At 46.6% G+C, this 14,160-nt stretch overlaps 1 protein-coding gene and 1 non-coding gene across 2 annotated transcripts in view; both read left to right on the top strand.

The window, feature by feature from the left end:
- SLC12A8 (solute carrier family 12 member 8) overlaps window positions 1-14,160 on the top strand; it is a 131,023-nt gene that overhangs the window by 81,497 nt on the left and 35,366 nt on the right. The window contains exons 7-8 of the mRNA XM_004036210.5: window positions 9,160-9,247; window positions 10,990-11,077. Coding sequence (XP_004036258.4) covers window positions 9,160-9,247; window positions 10,990-11,077 — 176 coding nt within the window. The remainder of the gene's footprint in view (window positions 1-9,159; window positions 9,248-10,989; window positions 11,078-14,160) is intronic.
- LOC115934098 (U6 spliceosomal RNA) lies at window positions 10,646-10,749 on the top strand. Its single transcript, XR_004069946.2, has one exon. It is a non-coding gene; the product is annotated as a U6 spliceosomal RNA (small nuclear RNA).

Here is a 14,160-nt window from a genome sequence, read left to right as displayed (position 1 = left end):
GTAAAATGATAATAGCGCATAGATTGTAACTACACAGGCCTCTCTGCCCCACCCCTCTTAGGGGACCTGCTTTCCTGTCCCTCTCACTCTCATTGGCCCAACCGAGGTGAAGAATCATTGATCTGATCCTTTATTTTACCAGCTGGGGAGGAGGGGTGCAGAGGAGCTTATGAAGGACCCGACAGAGGTCACGAAGCTGATTAGTGGCCAGAGTTGGGCCGTCACCCTGCTGTGGAGAGCTGCCCTCCGTGTCTCTGTCTCTGTTTTTCAGGGCCCCAATTGTAAACACGATAGGCAGGACAAATGGTTTGTATGACTTGCTGTCTCCTGGCAGATGTTCGGTTAAGCTATGAAAAGCATGGATGATTGGCAGTTTCCATGGTGATAGATTTGCTAAGGATTAGCTCTCAGTGAGTCATGGCTGGGGCTCCCTCCAACACCATCCTCTTCTGGAACAAGAGAACCTCCAGACTGTGGCGAGGAGAGAGTTTTGATGAACAAACCCTTCTGTCCCCAGCCCGCCATCCTCCTGTCAGAGATATGATAGTTAAGTTACTTCAGATATTTTATCCCAAGGGCAGGCAGCTTCCTGGGAAGAGCGGCTGGAGATTCGGTCTGGGGGCTCCTCTGGATTTAGGAAGCTGTCCCCCTGCCCCTCACTGCACTCTTCTCCATTACACCCTGTGCTGGTGGCTGCAGGGGTGGAGTGGGGGGAGCTTGGAGTGGACGCTGTACTTGCTTTGCTTCTTAAAGCACATTCCTTCTCAAAGTGCATTCCTTCTCCAAGCTCCACTACCAAACTTTCCCTGAGAAGCAGACATCTCCTCTCCAGGGTTTCACACATACCATGTGGATGCAGCCACTCCAGGGATCCAGGAACACGATTCACAGAGGAACTAGGAAATGGAAATTCACTGAAAAGAATATCAGTCATGTGAAGTCCTGTAACCCTTGTTCCCAGATTCTAAACTCTTACTGGAAGGGATAAGGGCCTCTTTGGCCACAGCCAACACATGGGCCTGTGGTTGACCACACCCAGCACGAAAAAATGTGGTAGGAAACCTACAGCCTTTACTGAAATGTCCACAGTCACCTTCCTTTTCAAAAACCCAGCTATTTCTGTGATGCCCTTTGACCTCCCTGGGCCTGACTCCTCTCTCCTGCTCATGTACACACCCTGGGAAGCTCTGGGAATTTGCTGGGCCCTCCAATTGGCTGGCTGTCTCCAGGCCCCTCAGCCCAGCTGTTAGTGCTCACCCCTCCTCTGGCCTACTTCCCCCATTCCCCCCTCCTAGGCGTCCCCTGGGTCTCCTCACAAGTTACGTGTCTTGTGAGTGAGAGGACAAGAACCTGCTGGATCAGAATGGGGTTCCCATGTTTAAGGACTAGAGAGCCCCAAGTAGGGACAGTCTGAAGATGGGGGCTCACTCCACTCCCTTCATTCTGATGGACTTATGGGCAGAAACAGGAGACAAGAAGGAAGCTTTGGCTGGGTGCAGTGGCTCAAGCTTATAGTCCCAGCTACTCGGGAGGCTGAGGCAGGAAAATTGCTTGAACCTGGGAGGCAGAGGTTGCAGTGAGCCAAGATTGCATCACTGCACTCCAGCCTGGGCATCAGAGTGGGACCCTGTCTTAAAAATAATAATAATAATAATAAGCTTAGGCTGGGCGCGGTGGCTCATGCCTGTAATCCCAGCACTTTGGGAGGTTGGCGGGCAGATCACGAGGTCAAGAGATCAAGACCATCCTGGCCAACATGGTGAAACCCTGTCTCTACTAAAAATACAAAAATTAGCCAAGCATGGTGCATGCCTGTAGTCCCAGCTACTCGGGAGGCTGAGGCAGGAGAATCACTTGAGCCCGGGAGGTGGAGGTTGCAGTGAGCCAAGATCACACCACTGCACTCCAATCTGGCGACAAAGCGATATTCCATCTCAAAAAAAAAAGCTTTATAATTATTATACATGTCTATTTTTTGTAATTTTATTTATGGAATTAATTTATAATTGTTTTGTCAAAATAATTATACATATCAACAGTTTTTATCAAAACAATTATAAATATCGACAATACTTATTATCATTACAATAACCTATTATGTCAGCCACTAAGCACTTTATGTATAGTTTTCTGTTTAAACTTCTCCACAGCCTGACTGGTTCCATCAGACACAGGGCTGCCATGAAGTGGTTGAAGCCTGGGCTTCAAGGTCCCTCACTTGCGTAAGCTCCTTCCAAAGCCTTGTTCCTAATTTTATATTCACAATTTTGTACTTTCAAAAAAATTTCAGGCCACATGGAACCTAGATCCTCCCACAGGTTCTATTATTTACCCATTTTACAGATGAGGAAACAAAGATTTAGAGAGGTTATTTCCCCAATATCTCCCAGCCAGTAAGCGGTAAACCCCGTTGCTTCCCATAAAGAGAGAACACATAATGTTGGTGCCGCCCCTCATCCAGAAGCCAATAAATCTTGCCTGGGTCCTGGAGTTGGAAAGTTGCATTATTTGACACTGTCTGTCCCAGCAGCATCTCTAAAACATTGAGAGGGAGGGAAACTCACAAGTTTTGCTCCAAGAACAGAGCAAGACAGGTTTAGAGATTTCTGCAGGAACAGCTGAACAAACCAACCAACAAGCCAGGTATGGGAAAGGAATGGGGTTTGGAAATCAGAAGGAAGGTAAAGAGAGGCAGACCAGTCTTTAGGAATCTGAGGGATTTCTGAGTAAGGAGCAGAGCCCATCTCTCCTGGGTGAGCATTTATTTAGCACCTACAAGGTGCCAGCCACTGTGCTAGGTGCTTATGAATATCTGTTCCAACTTCACCACAGTCCTGCAAAGCAAACAGTATAATCCCCATTTACAGGTGAGGAAAGCAGGGCTCAGAGCCACATTGCCTTCAAACAGTAATAGATCCCTTTTCTTCAGTTAAAAAAAAAAAGGCAGCAGATGAGACTTGGGCACGTTAGTGCATGTGTAGTCTACCTTCATAAGAAACAAAAATAAAGTTATGAACTTAGAAAACAGGCAGCAGAGAAACGATTAAGCTATAAATGGAAAGAAAAAGTTGAAGAGTTTCTGAGGACACAGATTTGGATTGAAAAGTCCCCAGGAGGAATCTTGGAAGTTCCTTGAGAAAGAGTAAGTAGTCCTTTATGAACTAACAGGAACCTGAAAAGCCTAGAAAAACTGCTGGGGTTTTCTTTTCCTACTAATCTTCATTTTCAGGAACAGAAAAGGGAATTGGGGTGGGAAACGGGCTTGTGGTAATTGGTGATAAGTAAGGACTTTGATCAATGTGTGCCACTGGGTGATTCAGAGGGCAGGGAAGAAAAGAGATGACCTACCCACTTGCAAATGTTGGTAAGTGGTCATTGACATTTACACTGGTTATTTTACCCAAGGATATATTTTTGAGAGCTATAAGGGGTTGATTCACTTTCTGGCCCTCTATGTCTTCTGTGAGACCAGACACTGGAAGTAGTCGCTGACCCCAAGTCCCCTGTTCACCTGGTGCCATCCATCGAAACTGTAGGCATAATATCAATGTCTAGGTGGCTACGGATGCAACTCGAGGTATAGCCTCATAAACCTAAGCTGGTCAAGTGATGGCTGACACCTTCAGACTTGCATATCAAAACTGAGACCATAAATATGTGCCTGAAGGCCCCAGGACTGGGGTGGAAGACCAAGCCAGAAGGCTTTCCCCATATTAAGGAAGCTGTTTACCTAAGTCACATGGTATCAGTGTGCGGACCAGACAGATCATCGTTGTGATGCAGGGAGAAAAAATGTTTTTGGGTAAAGCAATTAACTGCTTCCTGGAATTGGCATTTAAAACCCAGAAATGCCATCAATCCAGCACTGTCTAGAGATTAGGAGCTGGTGATGCAAGTGCCTGTGGGGAAACCAATGCATAGCGCCGATTATAACTGATAAGCTCAGCCTTCTTGTGGGTATGTAACCCCACATTAATCATGCAATTACTGTTTCAGAAGGGGAAATCTACGAAGAGCAGGGGTGTTAGGAAGAAATGGAGAGGCTATGTGATGTAGTGGAAACAACACTGACTTGGAATCAGGAAACTTGAGGGTTAGAGCTGGTTCTGTTAGCAATTAGCTTGGAACACTTGAATCAAATGGCTTCCCTTCTTTGGGCCTCCGTTGCCTCATCTGTGAAATAAAAGGTTGGAGTAGATGATCGCTAGGGTATCACCTAGATTTAAGAATCATGATTCTAAATAGCTGTTTTATTTTTTATTTTTATTGTTTTTGAGACGGAGTCTTGCTCTGTCACCCAGGCTGAAGCGCAGTGGTGTGATCTTGGCTCATTGCAACCTACGCCTCCCAGACTCAAGCGATTTTCCTGCCTCAGCCTCCCAAGTAGCTGGGACTACAGGTGTGTGCCACCATGCCTGGCTAATTTTTTGTATTTTTAGTAGACGCGGGGTTTCACAATGTTGGTCAGGCTGGTCTCCAACTCCTGACCTCAGTTGATCCACCCACCTTAGCCTCCCAAAGTGCTGGGATTACAGGCATGAGCCACTCCATCCAGTCCTAAATAGCCAAATTTAAACAATTTTTGGAAGCCCGCCAAGAAAAGTGTCAAGACCAAATAGTAATTATAAAATGGGCACTGAGTGTTTCCCAAACTGTGCTCTGTGGAACTTTAATAATGAAGAAAGGTTTCATTTCTTTAAAAAAAAAAAAAAGGGTTCAATGCCAAATAAGTTTTGCGAAACTGTGTGCTGTATTTCTCTTCTTAGAGATGGACAATGAATATTAGCATATTATAGGCACTACAATAGCCCAGCACTAGAAACCTCTCTAATTAAGGTTTTCCCAACCTTGTTTTCAATTGTGGAACTTTTAAAAAAATGTAATATTTGTAAAACACCTGGGCACTAATGCTCTGGGAAATAGTATTTGTTCTATTACGCCAACCCTAAATGTAACTCTAACCTTAATGATAGTGTTTTAAAATTGCACGGGATGCAAAAAGAAAGCAAACTAGAGAATTTCTGTAACACTTAACACAGACAGGAAAAAAATACTAAGTCAAAATAATTTTTCTAGCTCTAACTAGTGAATGAGACATTTATAATTCACCGAAGCTAGGGAACATTGCCCAAGAATTGTGTGGTAACACAGAGGTAGAATTTTGGAAATGACAGCCACAGTGTGTGAGCCCCTATAACAAATGTGCAGGCCAGGCACGGTGGCTCATGCCTGTAATCCCAGCACTTTGGAGGCCGAGGCAGTCAGATCACCTGATGTTAGGAGTTCGAGACCAGCCTGGCCAACATGGTGAAACCCCATCTCTACTAAAAATACAAAAATTAGCCAGACGTGGTGGAAGGTGCCTATAATCCCAACTACTTGGGAGGCTGAGGCAGGAGAATCACTTGAACCCAGGAGGCGGAGGTTGCAGTGAGCCAAGATCACACTATTGCCCTCCAGCTTGGGTAACAGAGGGAAACTCCATCTCAAAAAAAAATCCAAACAAACAAACAAACAAAAACAAATGTACACTTTGCTGTGGGAACCACCCACATTGCTCCAGCAGGAATCACCTGTGAGACTTCTTGTCTGCAGTCCGAGTTGCCTGCATCTCCTTGTTTCTGGCTCTTTGTGTCTGTGATATAATCTACTTTCTGGCTTCTCTGTTTTGTCTCAAAAGCCAGCTTTCTGGCCATATCTGGGCCTGGCTCATTCCTGTGTCACGGTCAGTCCTTTCTCCTCCCACTGAGCAGCATCCTAATGTACTGCACAGCAGGCAGCCTACACAGAACCTGGGGGAGGAGGAAAGGGGGTTTGTTATGGAGACGGTAAGTGTTTGGAAGCAGGAAGCAATTAGGATGAATCAGTCACTTTCCTCCACAGAAGCATATATTGCTGTGGCGTTCTCAGGGGTCTTCATGGGTTAACTTCTGTATAAATGATCTGAAGGAAGGTGTACAAAATGACCTGACAAACTGTAAGAGGTACAACAATGGCGAGGAATAAAGAGCACTATGTCATGATATGGTTTGGCTCTGTGTCCCCACCCAAATCTCACCTTGAATTGTAACAATTCCCACGTGTCGTGGGAGGGACCTGGTGGGAGGGAATTGAATCATGAGGGTGAGTCTCTTTCCTGTGCTGTTCCCATGGCAGTGAATAAGTCTCACGAGATCTGATGGTTTTATAAATGGGAGTTCCCCTACACAAGCTCTCTCTTGCCTGCTGCCATGCAAGACGTGACTTTGCTTCTCCTTCCCCTTCTGCCATGATTTGTGATGCCTCCTCAGCCATGTGGAACTGTGAGTCAATTAAAGCTGCCTTAGCCTCCTGAGTAGCTGGGATGTGTGTACCACCATGCCCGGATAACTTTTTTATTTTATGAAGAGATGTTGTGTGGTCCAAGCTGGTCTCAAACTTGTGGCCTGAAGGGATCCTTCTTGTTTTTTTTTTTTTTTTTTTTTTTTTTTTTTCCTGAGATGGATCTCTGTCACCCAGGCTGGAGTGAGTGGCATGATATCCACTCACTGCAACTTCTACCTCCTGGGCTCAAGTGATCCTCCCACCACAGCCTCCCAAGTAGCTGGGATTATAGGTGTGCACCACCACACCTGGCTACTTTTTGCATTTTTAGTAGAGATGGAGTTTCACCATGTTGGTCAGGCTGGTCTTGAACTCCTGACCTCAGATGATCTGCCTGCCTCGGCCTCCCAAAATGCTGGGATTAAAGGTGTGAGCCATTACACCCAGCCTCAAGTGATCCTTCTGCCTTGGCCTCCCAAAGTGCTGGGATTACAGGCATGAACCACCACACCTGGCCCTTAAATCTGTTGCATTTTTAATTTTAATGATCATATTTTTAATTTCCAAAAGTTCTTTGTTGTTCTTGGATTTTTTTTCATAGCACCTTGTTTTATAGATAGAATATTCTTCTTGGATGTACCTGGAGCTACTAATTAGTGTTTTCTTCCAAATTCTCTCTGTATCCTGATTTATATGTTTCTTCCAGCCTGGGTTGTTCTGTTTCTATTTATGCATGTATTTGTTTATTTGTTGCTGGTTTTCATCACACATTGGGTGATCTTGGTTGCGGGCGTGGATTTCCCCAGCTGTCGCATGGTTAGGTCTGTCTCCCTGCTGGGGCCCTACCTTGATGAGAAGTTTGTGAGTGCTGTTGATTCTTGAGCAGGGCTTTATTTGGGGTGCAAACGTCCAGCCCTGATTTTCCTCAGTGTATTGAGATCTTGTAGAGAAGCATTCCGAGGCTTTCTTTCCTTCTCTTTTCCTCGGTATTATATTCTCCATTTTCTATGTTCTATGTTCCAGACATTCATGGGAACCTTTCACCTACTTAGGGTCCCCCTCCCAACTTCTCTTTGCTTATGGGAATTTATCTACTTTTCCCCTTTACTATGCTTTTAATAGGATCTTGGAGAGGAGGGAATGAGAGGAAAGAAAATGTGCCTAACAGGCCGTTAAAAACAAAAACAAAAACAACAACAACAAAACTTTAGAAGTTTTCACATTTCAAAATGATCATTGTAGAAAATTGAGAAAATATAAACAGTCAAATAAAAATGACGTGTTCTTTTATCACCCAGAAATAACATTGTTAATGTTTTAAAACATGTTCCAGTTCCTTTTTCTATGTATTTTTATAATAATGGGATCATACCATGAGTTCTGTTTTCTAATATGCTTCTTAAAACTAAGCAAAAGCTTCTAAACATCTTTCCATGTCACAACATATCCCTTACAATATTCTGAGACCTAGTATTTATTGAAAGCTATATCATCACTTATTTAACCAACCCTCTGTTTTTAGACATTAGGTTGTTTCTAATTTCCACTATTTTAAACAAGCATTTATAAACACGCTGGGCTAAATCTTCCCTCATAGCCTTGACTACCTACGATGGGTAAAGTCCTCATAGTGGAGTTGCTGGGTGACAGTATATGCACCCCATCCACGGGCCAGCATTCAGGGTTCTCTCTGAAATACACCCCCCTACTTTCACTTTCTGGTTCCAAACTGTCACTTCACTGCACTTCGCTTGGATTCTGTGAAGCATTATAGCGGAGGCATTAAGAGCATAATTTTCAGAGTCAGACAGACCAGGGTTGAATCTTAGCTTTGCTGCTTATTAAATGTGTGACCTTAGGCTCTTTTAATTAACCTCTTTGAACACTTTTCCATAAGATGAGGAAATAATTCTACCTTTCTGATGAGGTTGTTATGAGAATTAAACAGGATAAAAAAATGCATGTAAAGCACTTGACACAGGCCCAGGCAGTTTGAAAGTGTTCACAAATCATGGAGTTAGATTCATTCCCATCCCTAAGCCCATTCAAATCCCTCTTTCAAGGCCACATTCAAGATACACCCCCCTCCACGGGTCTTTCCTGACCAGGGCAGCCCATCACACTGAGTTGTTATGGCACTTGTGGGCTGGATCCTCATCCGATGTTCAGAACACCCTGTCTTGTTGCTTTCATATATTTGTTTGTATGGGAAGAGGCAACATCCCCACCTCACCATGAAGCACTGTGCTGTGGGTCCCTCATGGATTAATTGGTTTTCATTAGTGTTCTTGCAGAAGAGAGGTGATGATGAAAAGGAGCTTGTGACTCCGTGTCAGTGGCATCAGGATTGGTTTTTTTGGAGTTTATTTCAAGCCCTTTGGTAGCTCAGGGGCTTGGAGGATGGTACCTGACCCCGAGGACACAGGAAGCTCCCATGGAATCAGCAGGCAGCAGAGGCAGGGAAAGCCGCTGAGCAGGAGGCTGCCAGACTTTTGTAATGCTGAGCCTCTCCAGGGCATTGTCCCAGCTCAGCAGGCAGCGCAGGACCTCTGTGTGCCTTGCAAGCCGCTTTCCTCCCCCTGGTTGCTTTGCGCTGAGCGGTAGGATGCTTTTGGAGCTGGGAGGGCTTTCCTCCTGAGCCTCCTCCAACCCACAAAGGTCCCTTTCACGCCACAGGGATGCCTCCCTAGTTGCCAGGGGAGATTGAAAAGCAGCCTGTGCGCAGAGCTGCAGCTGGAGGGCTTGCCGTGGGACAGCTTCCAGGAGAGCGTCCCGCAGGAGAGGAAGGGGCAGCCCTGGGGAAGGCGATGCGTGGAGGAGGCTGCTCACCCCATTCCCCATCTGGGTGTCTTTCAGGAGTCATGGCCGGCTTCAACATGGGGGGCGACCTCAGGGAGCCTGCCGCCAGCATTCCCCTGGGCTCCCTGGCAGCTGTTGGCATCTCGTAAGTTCCCCTCATGGCAATCAGTCTGAGCTGGAGAGTGGGAGAGAAAACCCCAGGCAGAATAGGGATTGCCCCTTTTGTTCTGAGAGTGCCCCGACTGTGACCAATCTATTTCATATTCCGAGCCTTCTTTTAACACTCGGTGGGCTGGAAAATTCACGTCTGGTGGGTTCAGACACTGCCCTTTCATGCGCCCTGCCTGGGAATGCTGCCGGGGAGGAGTGTCAGGACCCAGATCACAGATCGAATCCTTTCTTTCCTTTCCTCGGCCTCCCGCCCCCGTCCCTCCCCCACCCTCATTTTGAACTTGGGGATTTTTTTAACCACTGAGTTTCCAGGATCACTGGAGGGAGCACAAAGATGAAGAGTTTTGCAATCAGACGAATTGGGGCTGCATCTCAGCTCTGCCGCTGATTGGCTGCATGACTCTGGACAATTTACTGAGTTCTCTGAGCCTCCATTTCCTTTCCTGCGAAATGGGGATAATGACACTGTATGTGCTTCATAGACTGTGGCGGGGAGAGGAGGCACACAGTGGAAGTTCAGCACCCAGCTCTTCTTCTTCCCCCAGTGAGCCTCCCCTCCAGCTCCCCCAGTCCGTCAGGCCTCTGGGGTTTTAGTTCACACTGTGCCACCCACACAAGCAGGCTGGGTAACCTTGGGTCTATTTCTGACCTTTTAGAATATTGTTTCTCTCTGTACCACAGGAAGAAGCTTCTCTGCCCTTCATTGGGTAGGTGTGAAGAGGCAAAGAGATCAGAGACCAGAAACAATGACCTGAGAAGTTAAAAGGGCCTGTGTTATTCTAACCACAGTATTTAGAAAATATTAATGTATCTGTTTCACAAACACTGAATTTGCTCTTAGCTTACTGCAGTGAAACCATTGCTATCAGCCTGGCGTACAGTATCAGGGTATTTTGTGCAATAACATTGGGAAGAAAATGAAGACAACAGAGATAGAGTTGAGTGTTGGGAAGGAAATAAAAGAAAGAGGCTTCTGAATGAGGACCCTGTCTTGTTTCTGGCCCCAGCTGGGAGGTTCCAGGAGGAACCCTTGGCCCATCCTCTCACTACCCAGATGGGAATGAGGAGACCACAGGAACCTGGGTCTTGTTCAAGGTTACAGGGCATCTTGGGGACAGAGCCAGGCCTCTGCGCTCTGCCTTTTGACTTTAGTTTCCCTCTTTATTATCTGATCCAAAGATAACAGACCAGCAGGACTTAGAGGCCCGAAGGATCATCAGCTTGTTCTTTTGCTGGAGGAGGCTGGGGTGTGAGGCTGCGGGGCAACCCTGGCCTGAATCCTGGCAACCTAGAGGCAACTGGGCCTCCCACTTCCCTACTCGGAATGCCCTTTGCATGTTTTTCTTTTTTAATATAAGAAAGAGAAAAAACAGTGCTCACTTCAGCAGTACATATACTAAAATTAAAACAATACAGAGATTAGCATGGCCCATGTGCAAGGATGACATGCAAATTCGTGAAGTGTTCCATATTTTTATATATATTTAAAAGTAAAAAAAGAAACAAAACAATGGTACCCCTTTTTTGGTAAGAAATATGCCAGAAGAGAAATAGTACAAAAAGTGTCCTCCCAAGCCAGCTGGGGAAGCTTCATGACTGGCCTTTCTCTCATTCTGATACAAGTTCCCTTTGGAAACAGAAGGTTGAGTGGGGGAATTGGATGGGGCTGGGTGAGGTGAGTGGGGGGCAGCTCTGTTCTGCTCTTGGGTTTTGCAGGTGGTTTCTGTACATCGTCTTCGTCTTCCTCCTGGGCGCCATCTGCACTCGAGAGGCCCTTCGCTATGACTTCCTGATAGCGGAAAAGGTGAGTGAGGCCTGCGCTACTCCAAGGGCTCAGTCTGCCGGAGTCATTTATTTGTTCTCACCAACAAATGGCCACCTTCCCCTTGCAGTACTGTCTGGGAATCCATATAGTCTTTTTAAAATTTAATTAATTTATTTTTTGAGACAGGGTCTCACTCTGTTGCCTAGGCTGGAGTGCAGTGTTGCAATCTCAGCCCACTGTAGCCTCAACCTTCCAGGCTCAAGCAATTCTCCTGTCTCAGACCGCCAGGTAGCTGGGACTACAGGGGCATGCCCTCATGCTGGGCTAATTTATTTTTAATTTTTTGGTAGAGATGAGGTCTCACCATGTTGCCCAGGCTGGTCTTAAACTCCTGGCCTCAAGTGATCCTCCCACCTTGACCTCCCAAAGTGCTGGGATTACAGGCGTGAGCCACCATGCCCAGCCTTCATATAGTCTCTAGACCAGGACTGAAGTGTTGGGTTGTGGTGGGGAAGAGACATGATGGAAAAGGTACAGGCCCTACTTAGGGATTTCTAGAAACAGATAATGATGCCCAGAGAGATTCACGAATATGAGGGGCTAGATAATGGGGACATCTCTTCCTGTCAAAAATCAGGACAGAAACAGAAGAATCTGCTCACCGCAAATACCCAGTTAAGCAAGTGCCTCACTTTTGCTAATAGCTTCACCTTCCACGATGAATCAAATGTGCTGCTCAGAAGTGGCAAGTGGAGAAGGAGGCTGGACAGGCAGAGGTGGAGGGAGCGGGCGGAAGCCCAGTGCCAGGGTGAGGGCCGAGGCCCTCCTTGTCCCTGAGGTCCTTGACCCCTTTGGCTTTCCTGAGAATCTCAGACATTCTGGGTTGATTTGGCTGCAACATCTTTGTTTCCAGAGTCCGCACCCTGCCAGGAGAAGATTAATGAATTCCTGGCGTTGGCTGGAGGTCATCTGACATCAAGGACATTTATTTGGCGTCCTAGAAGCCACATGAATAAGATTTCCAGATATTTTTCTGGAAATCCCCAAAAACTCCTACCCTCCTTTAAGTTCTTGGAGAAAAAGTAGACCCTGAGATTCCCATCATTTTTCAGAGAAATGTAGTTGGTTAGGGAGTTTTTCTGTGAACTCCTGAGTATCACTGCTTATATTTTATGTATTTTAAATTTTAATATTTTAATTTTAACTTTTTAAAGACAGGGTCTCACTCTGTCACCCAGGCTAGAGTACAGTGACGTGAACATGGCTCATTATAGCCTCAACTTCCAGGGCTCAGGTGATTCTTCCACCTCAGCCTCCCAAGTAGCCAGGACTACAGACATGCACCACCACACCCAGCTAATTTTTTTTTTCAATTTTTTGTAGAGACAGGGTTTCGCCATGTTGCCCAGGCTGGTCTCGAACTCCTGGCTTTAAGTGATCCTCCCACCTCAGCCTTCCAAAGTGCTGGGATTATAGGCATGAGCCCCTATATTTTAGGATAGAGTACCATTTTCTCTTGGTGTGAGGCTTTGCAAAGCAGCCCTGCTGATCTTCATGGAGGGCCAGTGCCTGGGGCAACCTGGGGCAGGAAACTCTGAATTTTCTTTTGAGAGATATGTTTGAGCTTGGTTTTCACATTAGCACAGGTTTCTTTTTAAGGCTTGTAGGCACCCATGCAAAGGTGATTATTTGTTTTCAAGGGTCTTGCCCTTAGTATAAAAGCAGGTTTTTTGGAAGGCAGTACAGTTCAGTTAGTGAGAGAACTGATACCCACTTTCCAGTACCCAAGGTCACAGACCCCCAGGTGGCAAGGTTTGCTCTCAGGGCAGGAATCTATAGCCCTCATTTGTATCTACATGCATGCTTCCGTCTGAAGTTTCACTCCCAAGGGCCTGTTCTCTAGTTGTGGAATGAAAAGCTTGGCTGCATTACAGGAATTGAAGGCCTCAGGGAGCGGACTGGGTGAGGCTGGTTTGACCGAGGGAAATGCTTCCTGCTCGTCTGCAGCTTGCCAATGGCTGACCAGCTCTGCCTGCTTCTAAAGTTCCTTTCTCGTGCTTTCCTTCACAGAGGTCCTTCCACCCTTTAGAGACTCTGATCTGATTATCCCCTGGGCCGCAGCTCTCCTCCCTCCTCTCCTTCCCCTGCTTTTCAAGGGAATGATCAGAGTAGGTATATGGGAGGGCAGGCAGGTTTGTATCTAAGGAAGGCCACAAACAGCAGTAGGGTAAAAACAGCCCAGAGACAGCACATGAGAGCCTTTGTGGGTGGAAATCCCACACCTAATAATAGGCACACAAACCGGGGGAGCCTCCTTTGGAATGCCACCTGTCCCGACAGTGAGCAGGTAGGCAAGCACTTAGCCAGCTGGGGGCACCTGCTTCATCAGGCCCAGCAATGACACTTGGGAATGTAATTATGCACACACTGGGATGAAATGTGGAGATTTAGTTTTCGGACAGGACAAGAGACCATTCCCTGGAAGAGACCATTGTAAAGCCTATAAAGGAACAAAGCTACTGCTCTTGGCTCTCAGTAGAAATGGGCAGGTGCAGCAAGTCAGTAAGCAGTGATGGAACCGACCCTGATGACTTCAAAATAGCAGCACCTGGGTCTTCTGGTTCCCACTACCCACCCCCTAAAGGGGACCACACAGGAGTTTCCTCCCACACCTTTTCTGCTTTCCTGCTCACTGGTGTCGCTCCTTGGGACTGACTCCGCTGCAGTAGCAGGTACTGTGCTCAGGCAGTAGATTGGGCCACAGATGTTTTTACTGGCAGTACCTGGAGAATGGGAGGGTGCAACCTACACTGGTTGGGAGGTGCAAGGGCGGAGTTTCTTTACTTTGGTCACTTGACACAACCGGCCACCCTGATAACCTGTTCACCTCAACTTCCTGTCTTACTTGTGGCTTCAGTTCTGAGCCGGTGCATCTCTGAGCTTTCCTGGGCCTGAAAAAAGGCCTCTTCTGTATGTATGCCCCGCGCATCACCTCTGGACACTGAGACAGGGTGGGTCTCTGACATACTCTCCTTGGCGCTCATTCACACGCAGCTCCCCAATGCACTCCTCTCTCTCGGGGGCTTTCTGCCAGAACAATTATCTTCAATCGCTGCAGGCTG

This window comes from Gorilla gorilla, chromosome 2, assembly GCF_029281585.2.
Source record: "Gorilla gorilla gorilla isolate KB3781 chromosome 2, NHGRI_mGorGor1-v2.1_pri, whole genome shotgun sequence".
In the NCBI taxonomy this organism is placed as follows: Eukaryota; Metazoa; Chordata; class Mammalia; order Primates; family Hominidae; genus Gorilla; species Gorilla gorilla.
This window is presented reverse-complemented; position numbering and strand designations above follow the sequence as displayed.